Source organism: Ceratosolen solmsi, unplaced genomic scaffold (genome assembly GCF_000503995.2).
Source record: "Ceratosolen solmsi marchali unplaced genomic scaffold, CerSol_1.0 scaffold13, whole genome shotgun sequence".
NCBI lineage: Eukaryota > Metazoa > Arthropoda > Insecta > Hymenoptera > Agaonidae > Ceratosolen > Ceratosolen solmsi.
In genome coordinates, this window is record NW_011948418.1 from 1,880,729 (window position 1) to 1,901,426 (window position 20,698).

At 25.0% G+C, this 20,698-nt stretch overlaps 1 protein-coding gene across 1 annotated transcript in view; it reads left to right on the forward strand.

Annotated features, from left to right (window-relative positions):
- The window catches only part of hig (locomotion-related protein hikaru genki), a 52,021-nt gene that overhangs the window by 23,346 nt on the left and 7,977 nt on the right, over positions 1 to 20,698 (forward strand). The window contains exons 5-7 of the mRNA XM_011497231.1: positions 3,076 to 3,210; positions 9,648 to 9,791; positions 16,434 to 16,643. Coding sequence (XP_011495533.1) covers positions 3,076 to 3,210; positions 9,648 to 9,791; positions 16,434 to 16,643 — 489 coding nt within the window. The remainder of the gene's footprint in view (positions 1 to 3,075; positions 3,211 to 9,647; positions 9,792 to 16,433; positions 16,644 to 20,698) is intronic.

Consider the following 20,698-nt stretch of genomic DNA (forward strand, 5'->3'; position numbering starts at 1 on the left):
AAAATTTTTTTTTTTTTTTTTTTTTTTTTTTTTTTTTTTTTTTTTTTTTTTTTTTTTTTTTTTTTTTTTTGGCTAAAATTAGATGATTTTTTTTCTTTATTAAAATGAATTGACTTTAAATACACTTATATTAAACATAAGATAATTATATTTATAATCGTTATTCCGTTAATGTTGATATGTCTGCCACTAAAATTAATTCATTATTCGTAACAACAACACTTTGACAAAGGCACAAGGAAAATGAAAATCTTTTAAGAAACATACTGCAGATGTATTTAACTTTTTATCTTTTTTTTATGTAAAGTATCTTGTATACTTTAAATACTTAAGTACCAATGAAATAAATAGTAGACTAATGTTTAAACATAGTTAAATGAAAAAATTTAAGTTTTAAATTATCTTGATTTATTCATGCGTTTAAAGAGCATCGATGATACATAGGAATACGACGCAAATTAATTCGTAGATCAAGAACGTTTTTCTATCTCGTCAAAAAATGTTCATAACAAATACCATTTGATATTACAGCAGAAATGTTTTTCCCAATAACGAAATTCAAGATCACGAGTGAAAGTCCTATATTTAGATAATGAAAGCAAGATGAGAGAAATTATATTTCTACATAGCTCTTGTAAATGTTAATTAAATTGTTTAAATTGTAAATGTTAGTACTTTCTTGGGAATAAAATAATATAGAAATAATTTTTTTCTTTTGAAATATGATATAAATTATAGCGATTGGTAATATTTAATCTTAGCGACTTATTATTATTATGTAGTTATGTACTGTGAAGTGAAATAAAAAAATGTGTAAACTAAAGTAGCGAACATATATATTACTCTCGGCAAAGAAATCCATTTATATGATGTAAATACCTAATTGATTGATTGACATAAATGTAATATTCCCGAAGCATCTATCATAAAAATTCATTACATTATGCAGCACGAATGTATAACAACCATATTTACTTCCTATTATAAATATAAGAAAATTGGAATACCTGTTCAGCCCTTCATTTATATCAATTTGTGATTTTAATATTTGAAAGTATGAAAAAATTAATCTACTTCATCGAATTTCTGGATTATTTTTCAATCCTTATAGGCTTTTTATTTGTAAAATTACCGCGAAATCCGACATTGGGTTAGCCGTCGGGTGGCATTAACAACACAACGTTGTTTTATTCATAATATTTTCTCGTCTGGCATTTAACCAAGTGAATTATAGTTGTACATCGCGCGAGGGTGCAAAAACCGGGTGCGCTCATATTGATAGAATAAGCCGTGCGTGCCCACTAAATCGGATGATTTCAAGCTCTCGTCGTTATATTCGTTTCATACCTGACATTTTTGAATTATTGATAGGTCATACACGCTCAAGCTACAAATAATACATTTTTGAATTTAATTTGTTTAGCCAGTTTGCATCTCAATGCCGTGCATTATTTACATCTGACTTACAATTATACGATATTTCTCGGTATTTGTATAATAACACATTTCACATGAAATAATAAAGAATTTAAAAGCATCTAGATATTATTAATAGTGTTATCATTTCTATATCGTTTATTTAATTATATAAATTTAAATTAAAATTCTCAATATCTCTATATCTCGAAGATATAGCGATTCTCGTTAAATATTACATTCAAATAAATGCATTGTCCGATGAAAAATCCAATGAATTACTGTTCATATTCTCCAAATGTTAAGCGTGCATTAGAAGATAATTTCTATAAGTAGACATAAATGTACTGTCTAGTCAATTTTAATGGGAGATTTGAGAATTCTAAGCTCTAATAGTTATTCTCTTGGATTATATCTCGAATCGTATTCAACGATTTAACTTAAATTAAAGTTAATGCCTATGTATTCATTAATTATAAATTCGTAATCGATAAGTAAGTTTTAAATTTCAAAATTTTTGTGTATATTAATAATCGTATATGTAACATGTTCTTTTTCATAAGTTTATTATTGGAAAAATACACAATTATTTCAATTCCCGGACAGTATTAATGGAATCTATATGGAACACTGTTTTTATTAAAACTTAAAACATAATTTCTTCATTTATTTTTTATATACAGTTAATTACTGCATTATATGCACAGCATTAAATTACGAAATTGTTGCTAATTTATAAACTAAAGTAAAGTATTAGTATTACTTAAAACTATTTCAAATCAAAGTTAAACCATTAATGTCTGAAAGTTTAGATACAAATATATCTTGTCTAATGACTATGCATTACTTGTATGTGTAATTAGTGATATGAATAAAAAGATTAGATAGAAAATTTCTTATGAACTCAATTTGCTTAAATTTAATATCAATATTTCATTAGATTTCAAATATTTTACAAATTATTACAATGATAACTATATTACAATATATCATATTATATTTCGAATTTTTTTATGTGATTTACCATCGTAATAATGCCTACATTATGAATAGTAAATTTATATGTATTTTTTGGTGCAAAAAATTACAAAAATTGAAATAACGGATTATATTATGTCCGTAAATGTCTTTAATTGTTCAATAAAATATTAAGTTTTATATGGAAATTATTTACGTAGTGTTATAAACGCACCTACATATATTATACAATTTTCAATATAAAATTATAATAAAAGTAAAAATTACAATTAACATTTTTAATGTTATAAACAATTTCCTATAAATTGTGACTTTCTTAGGTACTCGTTGAAGAATATAATGTAAATTTGAAAAAAAAAAAAAATTGTGCATTAAGAGTTACAATAAAATATAAAAAGAGAAAAGCATGAATTTCAATATTTTATCGGAGTAAAGGACTAGATTAAAAAATTTTACTTGCAAAATTATAGAAAATGTAATATTATTTTTATTCACATAATAATAAAGATTCTCGTAGTTAATAATTCTCGTAGTAAAGAATTTTCATTATGAAGCACTTTATTTCTTTTATGATTATATTAGACTTTTGTCGTATAAGTTATCAGTACATAAGTAATTTATGCACGATTAGGCTAATAAGACAATCAATCTCATATGCCTGGAATTTTATCTATTTTGCAGGTTGGGCGATAGCTGCCTTCGAAAGGGATTGGAAGTATCGGCTATCGATATACTATGCGAAAACCCAAGACTCTGGAGTTTATACATGTTCAACCCCTCGAGGCCTCACGAACTCTATTCGAGTTCACGTTATTGGTAAGTGTATGATCGCAAGTATTGAGGATTTTCATTTTACTTGCGAGAAAAGATAGATTTATATCACATTTTTTATTAGTTTATATTTATCACTATATGTTCATTATGCGTAGAACTTTACTACTTGAGCATCCGCTCGCATTCAGCAAATATATCAGGTACTCGGCAGTTAGTGCTATAAGCTACTATATCCAATGAATGTCGGCGCGTAGAAATAAATATATTAGAAACAGTAATGACTAAAATGAAAGATAAAATGCACTCTAACTTTCAATCAAAATGAGAAGCAAGCAGAGCTGATAGCTTTTTTGACTCGCTTTTCTGGAGCTCCAGAGTAAGGGAAATAGGATGGAGCGTTGATATTGGGTAAAGTCGCTCTGCGGGTAGCATCTTCGGGGAAATGAAGACTACGGTTGCGACCACGCGTGCTTATCTATTGATTCACGTGCACATTTTAAAAACAATTTATGACAATGTTTATCCTGGTAATGTGGATTTATTTATATGGGTGAAACTTCACATCTCGAAAAGCTTTAAAATTATTAGTATTTTATGAGTATTTTACTGGTTTGGAAGAAGACTACCGTTATTATCTTATAGTCTTGCATTATTAAAATTTTACAGAGAATCGACCAAGTAATTTTAACAATTATGTAACACTGTATAATTATAATTTGATAAATTAATAATTATCGTTATTTATTATAAAGTACTTTCCTCGTTTTCAATACTCGTATGCTAAAGTCATAAAAGCGCGAAGGTGTTCATAAACTCCTTAAGCTCATAAATTTTTCTGATGAAACATGAAATAACTGTTCGAATATATCCCTTTATTTAGAGCAATATTAAATGAAAAAAAAAAAAATAAAAAATAACAAAAGAAAATAAATTTCTTCTCATATTCGTTGGAAAAATTAAAATTAATTTAATTCGTTTTTATGGTTCGGATATGCTTAAATGTATAAAATCAATAGGAATATAAATGTTGAAAAGCTATTTATTCTCTATATGTGCGCATTAACATTACAAAAATTCCTAGCATTCGTATCAAAATGATATTGCTATCGCAAATAGGAACTTTTCTTAATTGACCCTTATCACTTGACCATTGATTCTTAATTTCTATAACTATCGAATGCCATATTAAATCAAATAGCGAAGACCTCGCAAGCATTGATACAAACTATTCTGACGCATTCGTGACCAAAATGTCGATCTCTTCCTCATCGTTAATAATTGCCACGCTCATACCTTAAGCTCAGTGCTCCGGGGCTTGTGTTTTCTAATGAAGAACTTGTCGCTCGACCAGCAACTCCTAGTGTCAATTCTGCGACCACTGCCGTTGGTCGGCGGTGCTGAACGGCAACCAACGACCATGTACCATGTGCGCTGATATCAGTCTATTAATATTAAAATCGCCAAGCCTAAGCAGACTTTTTAATTACATCTCACGTAGCTCGAAATTTATATTCATACTCTTTTGGAGAGAATATTGTTCATTGAACATGGGCCTGTTTACATCTCCGATGATTACTTACATTACTCGATTCTTTTGCTTATTTCGAATACATTTTTCTTTTACAATTAAAAGCACATTTATATTTTAGTAATTAACGAGTTGGCCGACTTTCTGATTTATAATTGCCAGTGAAGGATTATTTTGTAGAAACCAAGTTCTGACGTTCAGCGAGACTCATCCAGGAATAATCGAGAAAAATCACGCCAACGTGGCTACGCCGTTTAGACTTCACGATATATTACGAAACATATTACTTTTATAAATCTTAAGCATTTTTCATCTGGAGATTGTTTTTTGTAATATGATTTTTTTATTTTTATTTTATTTCGTTTGATGTTATCTACAATAAACGAATAAACGAATTCGATAATGTTAATAAATATCAATACTTTGTAATACTAGTGGATTGAGTTTATTTTGACGATTCAACTTCTCATTGAACAAACGAATCAAAATTAAAATCAATTATAAATTAAATCAAAGAATTTATATAATATAAAAAGTGAAATAAGAACAATAAAAAGAAGAAAGGAAAGATAATTATAATACAACTATTCCCCATGCTTATAAAAATAAAATAAATAACTATTTACAAAAAGCAATAGATATTTATTTAATATTATTTCAAAAATTTATAAGCAAAGAAAACAAATGTTGCGAAAATCTAATGATAATATCAACCATTTATATTATACAAGATATCGTATATTTGTCATTATTATTATTTTATTTGAAATTAATAATAAATTCAATATTTTGTGTGAATTATTTATTTTTCCATAAACGATCTTAGTGAAAAAGTATAGCAAAAAAAAGAAGAAAAAAATAATTGCACTCTCTATTGCAATAGCATTATGTGGAATATTTGAATGAAATAAAATATGCTTAACAACTAATATTCTAATATTATCGGATCGAATAATTATTTGTATTCATAAATTGTATTCATAAAAATATCTTTAAAACGAATATAAAACTGTCGATTTAACGTTTTACAGTTTATTTAATTTGGAAAAATTATTCTCTAAATATTTGCTAATTTTAAAAGACATCGATAACCGCTGTTGGCTTACTTCCATAAAAAAGCATTTTAAGCCCTCAATTTTGAAAACAGTTTTGGGAATATAATTCCTATTGCTCGCAGTATAATTTTATAATAAAAATGAAAAATCGGATGCATTGGATTATGGCAGTAGTATGTAAAAACCAACCTTTTTAAATAATAAACAGATTTTGAAGTACGATTGCAGCTGCTTGGTAAGCTGTTCAATAGCAACCGAACGATACATTCGAACGAGTAAAATCATTCAACGGATTTATCCGAGCACATCCATCGCCAACTGCGTTTATGCATCCAACAACCTTGTAAATCTAGTGCTGCGGTTCCATTCAATTGAATTCACCCTGAAATGCAACTCGGTACTTTTCTTTAAAACTACCTGCCTATCAATGTATCTCTATGTATATATATATATATATATATATATATACACGTGAGAAGATGTTCTACTCTAAGCACGTGTCGCTCACGTCCGACTGTACACAATATCAAGTGATATGGCTTTCCCCTTTTTCCAATGGACGTACATGGCGCAGGCGTTCCACTTATGGAATACTCTCGGCATCATTTACACCAGGTTTTCCGTCATCCTACATAATAAAAAATGATTTATTTAAACAATTTTTCGCTAGATATAGAGGGTAGTATAAACATTTTTTATTTTTTAGAGAGTTTCGACTATTTTCTCATAATTATTTCAAATTAATATATTTGCAGGATTATATTCAATCAAATTAATACCTTTGCGTTCCTTTGACAAAAAAAAAAAAAAGAAAAAGAAAGGGTTCGATTACTATCAATAGAGACAATCAACCAAAACAAAATGAAATTACGTAGCAATGACTAAAATGTTAGTTTTTCAATTAGTAGTTGCATTTTCATAATTTAGATAATCCTCACATAAATTATATCAACAGCCAAATACAATTCGAGGAACTCGATTTCTAAATTTATCAAACTTAACTTACATTAAAAATCATAATGTAAAATAAAATTTTATATAATTAATGATACAAAGATTGTATTGAAAAGATGAGCCTAAAAGTTAATTTTATACCAAAAAAAAAAAAAAAAAAAAAAAAAAAACCTTTAAAAAATTGCTTTTTATTATTTTTTTATATTTTATTTTTTATTTTTTTAATTAAAGACATTATAAGAGAATTTCGTAAATTTCAATTTAATATTGAGTGATAAAAATTGCTTTTTATTATTTTTTTATATTTTATTTTTTATTTTTTTAATTAAAGACATTATAAGAGAATTTCGTAAATTTCAATTTAATATTGAGTGATAAACCGTCCGTACCTAATGAGATACACGCATACACGATTAGAGAACCAGTAAGGGAGGTATCGAACATGCAAAATCGGCGAACAAAAACCGAATGGTTATGACATATCGGGACTACTTTCATTCAAATTCAACTTGTAAATTATTGCATTGCTTGAACATCAATTGAAGCCCTGATTAGACTCTACTATAATATATTATGAAAGCATAATTTTCTCTCGAAATTTGATACGAAATATGAGTAAAAGTATAATTAAACATAGTTATTTATCATCGTTTTACAAATAATGATCGACAAGTAATAAATCGAGATTCTCAACCTCACAGTTATCTATACCTATTCTATATATACTCATAATATATATTATTATACTTTTATATTATTTATATATTAGTATATTACTTTTTAGATGCATTAGGTATCTTATCAACATCTAACTGAGCTATTTTTACACATAATGATATCCGAAATAAAATAGAGAAACACAAATGTAAGAGAGCAAAAAACTATTAGTAATATATAGAACAATTATTCATTGAAGTGAAAATAAAATAAAAGGGAATAGATAATGTTAGTTACGGTAGTGTATAAATAGCAAGTTATAAGTAATTTTTGGACAATATTATTTAAATAATAATAAGTACAAAAATTCTAAATTTACCATTCTCGGTTAAAATTCTACGTTTAAACTTGGGCTAACTATTTGAGGAAATATAAAAACATATTGAAAGCTACATTATTATTAAGTCCTTATTTAAAGAATCATTAATAAAGTTTAATTGTCAAGTAAATTTGAACGAGTAAATTCAATAATTAAAAAATAATCTATATTATTCCATATGTTGATTAATGTTATAACATCCTACAAGACACCATTATACTCTACTTTAATCAATATAATACATTATATTTTTACGAATAAACGTCCTTTATCTATTTTTCTTATTATGATTTTATAGTTCACGAAAATGTGAACTTATATAAGAAAAGGAATTACAGTGCCTGAATCCTGTACTTACCGAGATTTTAAATTATACATTTTATACCATTGGAATAAGATCCGAGCTGTCGCGAATAACTTGCAGAAAGAAAGAGAATATTCAAATATAGAAAATTTCATAATCTTTGAATTAGAATAAGAGATGTGTTCCCTTATCGAGTGGCAAAACTTTCGCCTGGATAATTAGTCAAGTGCTTTAATAATAAGAGTGTGCTTACGCTAATTGTTTTGATGTTGCACTTATAAACAAAATTATAAGCTTTCCTAGACTGAATACAACTTTCTCTATAACTCATCATAATGTACTTTTTATCTGAATATAATATATTTCTATACTTAACTAGATCGTCATATTTAATCCGAAGCTTATTTCATCGTATTGGATATCGCGTGTCTTAGACTTTGCAACGGCGAAAGTTAAATTTTATCAATTGAAGAGATCGGCTTAGTCAACTTGTCAAGTTCTTTGTACGTTTCTTAATACGAAGAATTGCTTCACAGACTGATATTGCAGTACTAAATGCAAGATTCGAATAATATTATGCATTTACATTATATTTAAAATATAAAATGTATAATATTATGGTGTTACATATATAAGGACGTTGGATTGAACAACTAAAATAGTTCGTTCAATGGTTTTTCCATGCTAAAGTCTGTCACCATATACTTGAAAATGTGTCGATATAATGGAAATAAATAACCGTATTGATATAATTATATTTAGGTCATTGTTAAATATAAATTTAAAACTTGTAAATAACCCGTCGTTATTATATCTATATTTATATTTATAATAATTATTATATTTATATTTATTGTTCTTTTATTATGATCCTATACTCTGGCTGGCAATCCTTTACCTCAATTGCATTAATATTGCGATATTTAAATAAGTATTTAATATCTATTATAATGAAAACTATTCCATCACTTTTTTTAAAAAAAGAAATTTAATCAAATGCAAAGAAGCAATAAGTAGTGAGAATTATTCATTTTTATTCGTTTACGCGATAAAATTGAATTATGATAAGATTGCAGGGTTAACCACTTTGATGTATATATCGAATTTTTGCGTCCGGAATTTTGTAATATAATAATAGATTAAAAAAATTATGTACAGACGAACAATAATATATTTAGTTATTGATTATCATTCATTTAAAATAATGTTTCGGTCTCCCTATGAAACAACGATTTTTCAATCAGCAATCAGAAATAGAAAATAATTACGTCAAACTTCCTTTAAAAATTACCTTCAAATACATTCGTAATAAAGCATAGAACTATTGATTGATAGTAAGAACTATGAAATAATAATAACTACTTTCCTAGTTTCTAATTTACATGGCTGAAAAGCGAAGTAAATTGTAATGGATTTAGTTCACCTCAGCCTGTGAAAATCCCATCCGAAAGCCGCAAAAGGACAATTATTTTCGTCTATACACACTCTCGCCATAGACATATATATATATATATATATATATATATATATATATTTACGCATGTACCTACATGTAGGTCAATGAATGAAAGAAAGAAGGTTAAAATCCAATGTATGTTACAGACGTCCACTGCCCGATGCCGACTTCACCCGAACCGCCATTGATCGCGAAAATCGAGGGTCCGCGACTGGGTGAAAGCGCGACGTTCGAGTGTCCACACGGTTACAAGTTAGAAGGAGCATCGAGCATGACCTGTCAGTACAATGGTGAGTAATGTTTAACCAGTGACCTCTATTTCTCGAGCTGTCCATAAATTGTTAGAGGGGACTCTTGGCTTATAAAGTGTTAAAGTCTCAAACGCATTTGAAAGCAACATTCAACACTGATTTGCCCTCTCATTTCCGATAGGGTAAACAAAAAGTCTTTCAAATACTTTAATGACAAACTAAGTTTATCACCAATATATGTATATATATATACAAATTTATAAAAAGAATCATTTTTAAAACAGAAAATTTTAATATTCGTTTTAAATCTTATGGGTAAAAATTATCATTTCAAAATCATCGTCAAATAAAGTTTTCATTTGTTGTTTCATTATTCCACTCTTTTAAAGTTTTTATATTAAAAATTTAATATTAATCAATAATAATTTAATTTAAAATTTATATTTATTTGATTAAAGTAGCATTCGATATTAAAAACATCATTTATTAATATCATGTATAATATAAATCTTAATTAAAAACTAAATTTTTACGTATAACTGATTTTTTATATTATTATAACTAATTTAACTAATTAAATACTGCTGTATATAAGATTAATTGGTAGTCGACCTTGTCATGGGATCTAATTGAATGTGACTTATACAAACAATTATATAAAGTTCATTCATGAGGTAGGGCATAGGACAATAATATTTGAATTCTTTTAAAATTATATTATTATAGATTTAACATTATATAAATATTCCCGCATCTTATAAATTACAATATATCCAACATTATAAATTATTTAATTGCACAACCTAAAAAATGTGAAGATCCAGTTGTCATTAAAAAATGTAAAATTATTCATTATAATAAAATATTTAATAAAATCAAATGAAGACTATTCATAAAAATAAATTAAATCTCGTTCGTATAAATAAGGGATATAAATCTTAAAATTCAATTGGATTTTTGTTAATTTTCTTGATCTTCTCTTCAATTTTCCAAATAATATTTATTAATAGAGTAATCACAAATGACGGCATTCAGTTAAAATATTTTAAAAATTTGAATTTTAGTGAGCTTCATTATTGATATAAAAATTTTTTACTTGTAATGAATATTCTAGAAAATGAAACGTTTATTTAAATGTAATTTAAATTTAACTCAGAATCAATTAAATTGCATAAATATTTTATACTTTAATAATTTAATAATTAACTTCTTCTTGAGTTAAATTATGCTAAATAAAAATCAAGTTATAATTTAGAAAATAAATTGGATTTTTAAAGTTCTCGGATTCATATGCTATTATTGTTCCTTATGCATCGAAAACATTTTCATTCAATTCAACATCTACTGATCGATAACACTATGAAGTATAAGCTCATGTTGATTTTTGAGAAATTGTTTTTTATATAAGTGACTTACTTGCTTAGAAATTCATCTTGATGATAAGCGATATGCCGCAGTTGTTATAGTTGAGAGTACCCAATACCTCCTTTACTCTCTATTTTTAATTTTACATATTTCTCAAATCTATTTTTCACTCAGCACTCACTCCTCAATACGGATGAATGTCTTAACAGCGTTATATAAGTCCCTCGTTTTTACTTCTTCGATCATTCTGCATTTTAATCTTGATTTCACACTTGCCAATGTCAAATTTAGATTATAAATTGATAAAGATTAATAGGGCAGAGATATTTTATATTCACATGAATTTCCATAGCTGAATACATATATATTTAACCAATTTACTAAAAATATTATCTACACTTTATGTATACGTAGTTCATATTTCATATCTATGTCGTTCCGTTTTATTAAAAATTCTAATTCTGTATTTTAAATATCTTTCTGTTTTTTGTTTTTGTTCTGTTTTTTCTAATAAATTATATAATCTAGTCTTTTACTTATTTCATTTTATAAATAAGATCCAAATTACATTATTACCGCTTCATAAGACTAGGAAATTACAGAAGCAGATCTTATGCAAAGAGATCCTTAAAAGTTTTCATTTAATAATTTCATCGTATCAAGAATAGCTTCCCTATTAGATAATGTTAAATTATTCTTCTCTGTAACCTTTCTCATTTCGTTAAATTATTGTAAAAATAATTCCCTTCATATTATTTATATCGGCATATATCTAGACTACTTTAAAATATCCGATTCCATAATTTCATTAGGCTATTTTATAAGTATAATAAATTCAATTGAGATAATTTACATGTAATAGTATTTTTATTGCAATTATAAATAATGAATTACTCGCTAGCATGTTTTAATATTGAATATACTCGTTATTTAATCTTGAAGATAGTCACGAATTAATTATACGTCATGAAATTTTTTATGTGTTAATTACTATTAATAATATAATAGTAATAGTCTGACAAATTAAATCCATTTATATTGTTTAAATATGTCTAGCAAGAAAAGATATTGACAAGATGTAATAATTATTAATATTACATTTTATTTAATATTCCAGCTAACAATAGAATACAATTAGAAAATATCTTCTAATAATTTATTAACTTTAAATAATAGTTCCCATTAATACGTGGTTTGATTTCTATTAAGAAATTTTATATAAGAAATTTAACTAAATGCTATTTTGATTTTTAATGAAAATTGTTCCATTGGTTTGATAACCAATAGTTTTCACATAAATCAGGGAAATTCGAGTATTTAATTGGAACTCAATTAGTACAACGTTCCTCACGGAATTCATTTACTACAAATATGGTTTCGAAAAGATCTTATCGCAACAAATTTTACTTGAAATAAATGCATTTGCAGACTAAAAATTTAGTTAATTGTGTATTTCTATTAACAAATTATTTATAAATTACTCATAATGTTCAGTGAATTTAATTTCAATGAATTTAATTTGTTTAGATATAAATCCCTTAAACATGATTACACTTGGATTTCTAATAGATTTCTTATACACTCGTATATATAGATAATAATATTTCTATGAACAGATTCATAATTTTAACTACAAAATACATATATATATATATATATATATATATATAAATTTAATAAATATTTCAGAAATATAAGTAAAAATAAAAAATATATTTTTCTTCACTATGTACTTCAGCTAAGTAGTTTGTAATTGAAACACTTATTAAAATAATTAATGCATGTTTATAAAGGTATAATAACTAGTTATTTTTCTAAATGATATAAATATATTTATAAATTAATTAGAATTAGAAAAAATGTTGATTTAGAGAAATTTTAGAAAATTGAAATAGAATTTTTATATGTTCTGCATTTTTTATTCAATATAAAACCCAAAGTAAATAATTTACAACAATATATTTATTTCAGGTTAAATAAATAATTTTAAAAATGGACAATCGGAACATAAATATTTTAAATAACATTTATCATCAATTGACAATTATCTTACAAAAGTAATTCTTGTCTAACATTTTCTTATTAGGACTTGTTACGTCATAAATTCATTTTATTCATAATAATAATTAATCCTACAATCCTTTATATCTTTCAAAGTCTATAAATTACGTATGTTTATATTTGCTTATGTTTTTATATATTTTTTTAAAAATTTTATAAATTGAGTAGAACATATATATATATATATATACATATATATATTTGTACGTGTACGCGTTCAAGTTTGTATTCGGAATAGCAAAGAATATAGCAATTGGATATAGGAATCTCAGTATTAGATTTATAATACAACTTTATGTAACTCCAGCTTGTTTCCTCCGGTGTTATAAGATAATTTATCTTTGTTACTGGAAGAAAAAGGAAAAATCTTCACGTTTATTAATTCTACTTATAAATATTGAAAACATCATATATATAGTATTGAAACTAATAATATTATATTAGAATTTTTAACCGAGATTTTATAATTCAAACAAAGAAATTAGTTTCGCACTTTTAGAACAAATAAACACAAATGATATAAATAAAAAATGAAACGCGTTGTTTTATTACTGTGGCGCAGTTAAGCAAAGATACGCACAAAGTATCTGGTGATCACAATATTGTAGTACTTTTAGTAACCATCCAGTTGATAGTCTTGAAGGTTGACATTGATGCGACATGTCTTCTTTACTGTTTATTAAGATCAGGCGTGGATAAAAAAGTAATAAAAAACTAATAAAGTATTGACTAAATCGAGAGCTATTTCAGATTAAATGAAAGTGGATGGAATTATTTTATTAAATAAAATGAAAAATGAAAAACTAATTATATTTAACGATATTTAATTATATTCTTTCGTTATATTAAAATTTCTGTTTTAAAACTTTACTGTTCATTAATTTTTTTCCGTAATTGTTTAGTTATGAAACGAACTCCATGAAACTATATTATAAATGCCACATGACAAATGCAAGTTTTACTATTTGGAATTATGTTTATTTTAGTAAGGGCTCCTGATAGAAAATTACTGAAATGGTTAAATTGTTTTAATGAAATCGCTACGAGGATAAATTAAATTTTCAGTACAAATATCAAAAGAGTTCTTAATTTGTTATAAAATTCTCACAATAATACATTCTATCCGATTGTTATGTATATAATGTGTACAATCAATATATATATATATATATATATATATATATATATATATATTAATTACAAGAAATGAGACAAAACAATAATGACATAAATGGTCATTTCTAAATGCTTCTCTCTCTCTCTCTCTCTCTCGTTGTCCTTCTCTTTCTCTCTTTTTTTGTTCTTGTTTCTTCATATGCTTGCCAACTTTCGAACTTAGAATGTGACGAAAAAACTTTTATTTAATTTCATGTTGAATTCAATATTACTAGAAAAACCAGAAAGAATAAGAAAGAGTGAGAGAGAACAAATAAACAAAATCATGGCAATGTGAGGGTAACTATACTCCATATTTTTTAATATCTTTTTAATATTTTATTATTCTTCTGTATTAAACTCAAAGGATTTCATAAAGTATAAAATATTATGCGTTTCACATTATAATTTTCAATAATTTTTCTTTTTTTTTTTTTGAAATTTAATTCCTATAAAATATAGAAAATGAATTTTCACCTGTACGACTTTGATTTTTTTGGCGATAGTCTATCGTCTCAAGAATATATGAAGCAGACAGTATATGTCAAAAAAGTTAATAGATTATATAATATTAGAGAATTCTGTATTTAAATATAACATATATTTTGAAATTACAATTTAATATTTAATGATTAAGCCTCGATATTTTGATAAATGAAATTACTAATGAATATTTATAGTTTACATTTGATATCGCTTAAATTACCATTTTAGAATCACAATGTAAATTTCAAATAAATCTTCTTATTTATTTAAGTTTAAAGTTAACAATATAATAGCACTTAAATCATTTTTTCAAATTTCTAAAGGTATTTTATATATTTAATATTATACTTACATTATTTTATGCCAAACACGTGTTATACAAACTTATATTTTATTTACTCCTAGAATAAGACATTGACATCATTTTACATATTTTAACTATTAATGAATAATGAAAATGAACTTTATATTAATTAAATTCTATTAGTTACATTAAATGTCTGTTGATCAGAAAGATTTGAATAAGTAATGCTTAAAAAAATAGTTATCTACTTCGAATGATCTTAATCTGGTTATTACACAACTTACTGTCAGTTTTCGCCATTGTAACTTGTATGTTAATATCTTTGACAGTGACTAATAATGAAATTACTTCTTAATTCACTTGAACATAAACCCTTATTTTTTATTATTTATCTATATCTATCTATCTAATCTATGTATTATTTTCTCTATTATAACTATATATATATCGCTTTTTCTTTGTCTTCCTCTTCAACTAATAGTCAGCTACACCATTGGCAAAAACATTCGTGAATTTATCCTTAGATAGCCGAATAAAATCTTATGCCATATTTTCTATTATATTAATAGATTATACAAAGACTCAAATAGAGAATAAATAAAATTGGTACTATAAAAAATTGCTGAATAAATTCGAATATAACATTTTTAAATAATATAAATTGTACAAAATTTACTATACATTGGCTGTAATTTATCTATTGGATTTAATAGCTGATTATAAGATTATTATAATACTTTCTTTGTTTAAATCTGTCCCTGTCTCACTCTCTCTCTCTCTCTCTCTCTCTCTATCTATCTATCTATCTATCTATCTATATATCTATATATCTATCTATCTACCTATCTACCTATCTATCTCTTTCACTTATCATGATTCATTATGAGTAAATGATGTTAAAGCAATAAATTTGTATTATAGCAGAGAATTCTTTCATCTTACAAAATCATTTTTTCGTAATTCATTGATAAATTTGTATTATGGCATAAAGTAATATTGTATTAAAAAACAATTTAATATATGTTAATCCATAAAATTATGGTATAGAATTTGAAAAAATAAAAAAAATAAATTTTCATTTTCATCATAAATCACTGGAATATTATTATATTGAATTCATGCATTCTTTTATAGAATTAAAAATATACTCATTATAGCACCGATTTCTATTCAATCGTCAACTACATATAACGTAAATTACATAAATGATGGTCCAACTTAACTTAGACTATGACTTAATCGTTGAAATAATAATTGCAACTTTCATAACGACTCTCTCACTATCCCACTCTCTCCTCGGCTTGCTTTAGGAAAATGGTCGGCGGAAGTGCCTCATTGTAAGGCGATCATTTGTGCACCGGTGCAGCCGATGAATCCGAAGCTGCAAGTACTAGAGCATAACAACACTTATGGTGGGCGAGTGATCTTCACCTGTATGTGGGGTCATAAGCTCAGTGGACTCCAGAGTCTTAGATGTGGAGATGATGGGGTTTGGAGTGGATCGATACCCACATGCACGGGTAAGTCAACAAATCCTTCTTATACTGAATGTTTGCCTTCCGTTTTTGTAATTTCACGCTCGACCTATCTTTTACGGATCTCGTAGAGTTTCTTTGGCATGCATGAACGGGCCTGTGCATGTCCGAGGTCAGTATGCGTTATTACCATTTAAAAATATTGCCGATTGATAAAATATGCTTTTCGAGACTTGAAAATGCTTTTATATAAAATAATTGAATTGAATGACATTTCGTTACTAAATAGTTATATTTTAATTATCATATATATATATATATATATATATATATATTTGAGCTTGATGAAAAATTGGCAATAAAAAATGAGTTCAAAGAGATTTTTTATATATTCAAAGAGATAAGTTTATAAGGATTAAAAATTCTATTTTGGAGAATTAAACATGGTTTTTGAAATCCGTAGGTGGACATAAATACATACGCGAAGTATACTAAATTATCCTTAAAAAAATATTTAATATTACTGTCTATGGATTCTCGTAATTTTACTGTAATATTCAAAATTGATGCCTCGTTGTGCCATCTGTTGCGGTTCCTTATATTATCAATCGATCAAATCTAATGGAAAAAATCATTTAAGCTTTGTTACTTTTTTAAGTTACTAAACATGAAATAAAATCATTAAAACGTGTATTTGGATGTAAAATTATATGTAGAGATCGAATGTAGAATATAGCTTTAATTTTTAACAAGTTTTAATATAAATATAATAATTTTTTATATTTTTCAATGTTTTTTTTTTATTTATTTTTTTTTTTTTTTTTTTTTCATAGAAACTCTTAGTTTGTGTAAAAAGAACAAAAAGAACTAAACATACCATCTCTAGAATTTTGCCTGATTTGCACATGATAACTTTAGAAAAAACTACTCTTTACTTTGAATATTATTTATTAAAGTCCTGTATCAGTTACATAACTACATCCATAATAATTGTGTTAATTATCATTATTATTGTTCTTGTTATTATTATGAATATTCATGCATAATTGAAAATTTTCTTCCATTTATTCAAGTACTTGAAGAGTACGATATATTAAAAATATTGATATAAAATTTTATTCAATGTTTTTCTACATACTGTGGATTTATTAAATTATCGTAATAAAATTTCGAATATATTAAATATTATTTCTTAAATATTAAATTCATTCACATGATTATGAACGAATAATACAGAGTATGATTTTTCTTCCATCAGCGGATTAAAAAAGAAAACTATTTTAAATCTTAATGAAAAACTGTTTTCAATCGACAGTAAATAAAGCATTACTTAATTTTTAACTGTCAGTTTAATTAATACATAATAACTATCCGTTAATATACAATTAACTGTTGAATGTAATTAATTAACTACATTACGTAATTCGTTACAAAATGGCTATAATGAATGTAAAAATGTAATTTATAAGCTAATGATATATTAATGTAAATGTTATTTTTTCGCTAAACATAATTAATTATTATATTAAATGCCAAAAATTATTTAACTTTTCTATTATAAACGATATGGAGAAATTAGTTTAATAGTTAATTATGTCGTGTTAATATACCTGAACTTGAAAATAATCTATTATTATTTAGAAGTGACAAAATATGAACAAGTAAAATTAAATAAATACAATTAATTGTAAAATAAATAATAATGTTATTGATATGAAATTATATTGACTAATTTTAATTTTAAACGTTTTTTTTTTTTTATATATAACAATACAATATTAATGTCTTTATATTGTCTAAATCGATAAAAGAATTCTCTTTGATTTATTATAGTACTTTACTCGAATACTGCCTTTGTAATTAATTTTTAAGCAACCCTTATCCTAGCAACTTTAATCCAGCATATTGATTAAAAAGTGAGTACTGTTATCTTCTGTCCTAGCATTTATTTTAGGTCCATCTTGATGAAACACTAATAAACTTCTTAATTTTATAGCTTTGTCGCATAAACTTTTAAACTCTCATTTGCAAATTGTAAATAAAGGAAGGTATCCAGTTTAGTTTAGTTTCGAATTGTTACTGGCTAATATAGTACTTTGCTCGGAATGTAAATAAATATTTAGTTAAAGCCAGAGTATATTTATGCATAATTATAAGTAAATATATTTTCTACATCAAAATTACTTTATAGTGCATAATAATATGTACACAAAGTATTCTTTACAGAATAAAAGTCGGTAGTGCTTCAAGGGTCACATATTTATGTAGATATTTCGATTCTAAATTAAATCATTATGACCTATTTATAAAGCCAGTATACGTTCATCTAATTACATACGAAATAATATTTTTTTTTTCAAAAAATAATAATTTATTATATTCAATTTGTTCTCACAAATTTGTATAGTTTTTTATTCGACATGTAATAAACGAATTTTCACTTCATATAGTTTTGACAGATTATTTTACACAAAACTTGTGAAAGTGATATAATTAAATTTCAAAAATATAGAACATTTATTACTGTAATAGAACATATTTTAAAAGTTTTTAATAAAATAAAATTTTAATTATTTGCTAAATTAAATTTGTCTAATAATTAAAATTATGGGACGTTCTTATGTAAGCTATTAAGTTTTAAAATCTTTTATCATCTGAAAAAGAATATTTACCTCTAAAACCATCGTATGGAATACTGTATAACAATATTATAAATTATTCGCAATATATATATATATATATATAACGCAAACTGTCATTATCATAACATGGGCGAGGTAAAAGCAAATTAGTAATAAAGAATCTAAGAATAACTTCTCGTGTTTATCGATCAAACTTATTCAAATATGCTTCATACATATACAATGTTATTGTTTATTCTGTAAATAGTAATTATTGATATACAATGATAAGCGAATGAAAATTTAATGGTATTAATGCCAATGTTTTTGTAATAATATTATTTTAAAATTAATTTATAATATGGTGTAGGAATATATATATATATATATGACTTTTTTGCACATAATTTTTTATTACATTATATGAACAACTATTAATTAAATATAATTTATAATTCACAAAATTTGAATGAATAAAAATTTACAAAAAATAAAGAAAAATGATATTGTAATTAAAAATTTTTATTCACATAATCATTCCACGTAAAGAATCTTCAATTATATCTTTTTAATTATTTTATTTGAAAATATATAGTGATAAATCGTAATACTTGTCTAACCATTTCATACAATTTATTTATTTATATAAAATTTTAATTTTTCTATCGTATTTATATAATTATTTTTTTATCAAATGCTTTATATACTATTTATTATTTACTATTTTAATATATTTCTCTTACGTCTTATCAGTAGTAAATAATTATTTAATATTAAATCGATGACTTCGGATATACGGATTATTTGACAATAATTTTCTATTTTTATTTATTACAAACATTTATGAAGTTCATTGGATATAATGTGAATCGTAATTGAGATGGCAGATTTCGTGGATGTTATCTTATGGAACATTGATTCACATTACAGAAATAATAAATAATTTGTATATTATTGTTATTGGCTATTAGACAATATTTTACGGATTATACTACTATGTAAAGAATTTTCAAAGTAAAATATTTAGCTCGTATGGTTCATGATATATAATTCAATAAAAGTTAGTAGCATAAATAATATTTTGAAACTCCTTAAATTCTAAAAGTTTCAATTCATAGTATAATGAAAATTCACTTTTTACATAAAAATTCGACAAAAGAATTTTTTCAAATTATATAAAGGAAAATGTTTTTTGCTTTTGTATTTCATTTTAACGCCATTGTTTCTCGATAGCTTTTGAAATGTTAAAAAAATCGTTTTTTAGTAAATCAATATCTATCAATTGTACTGTATATCGCTGCTGTATAATATTCAATAAGACTATGAGACTATTATTAATATTCCAACAATAAATAAGTAAAATCCAGTAAGTATTTTAAATAAGGTTATGTATAAACAAGCATTCTACATGAATACCTCATATAAGTATAATGTATCGTTAAATATTACGTTTGTAGTTGTTTCGATATTGTTAACAAA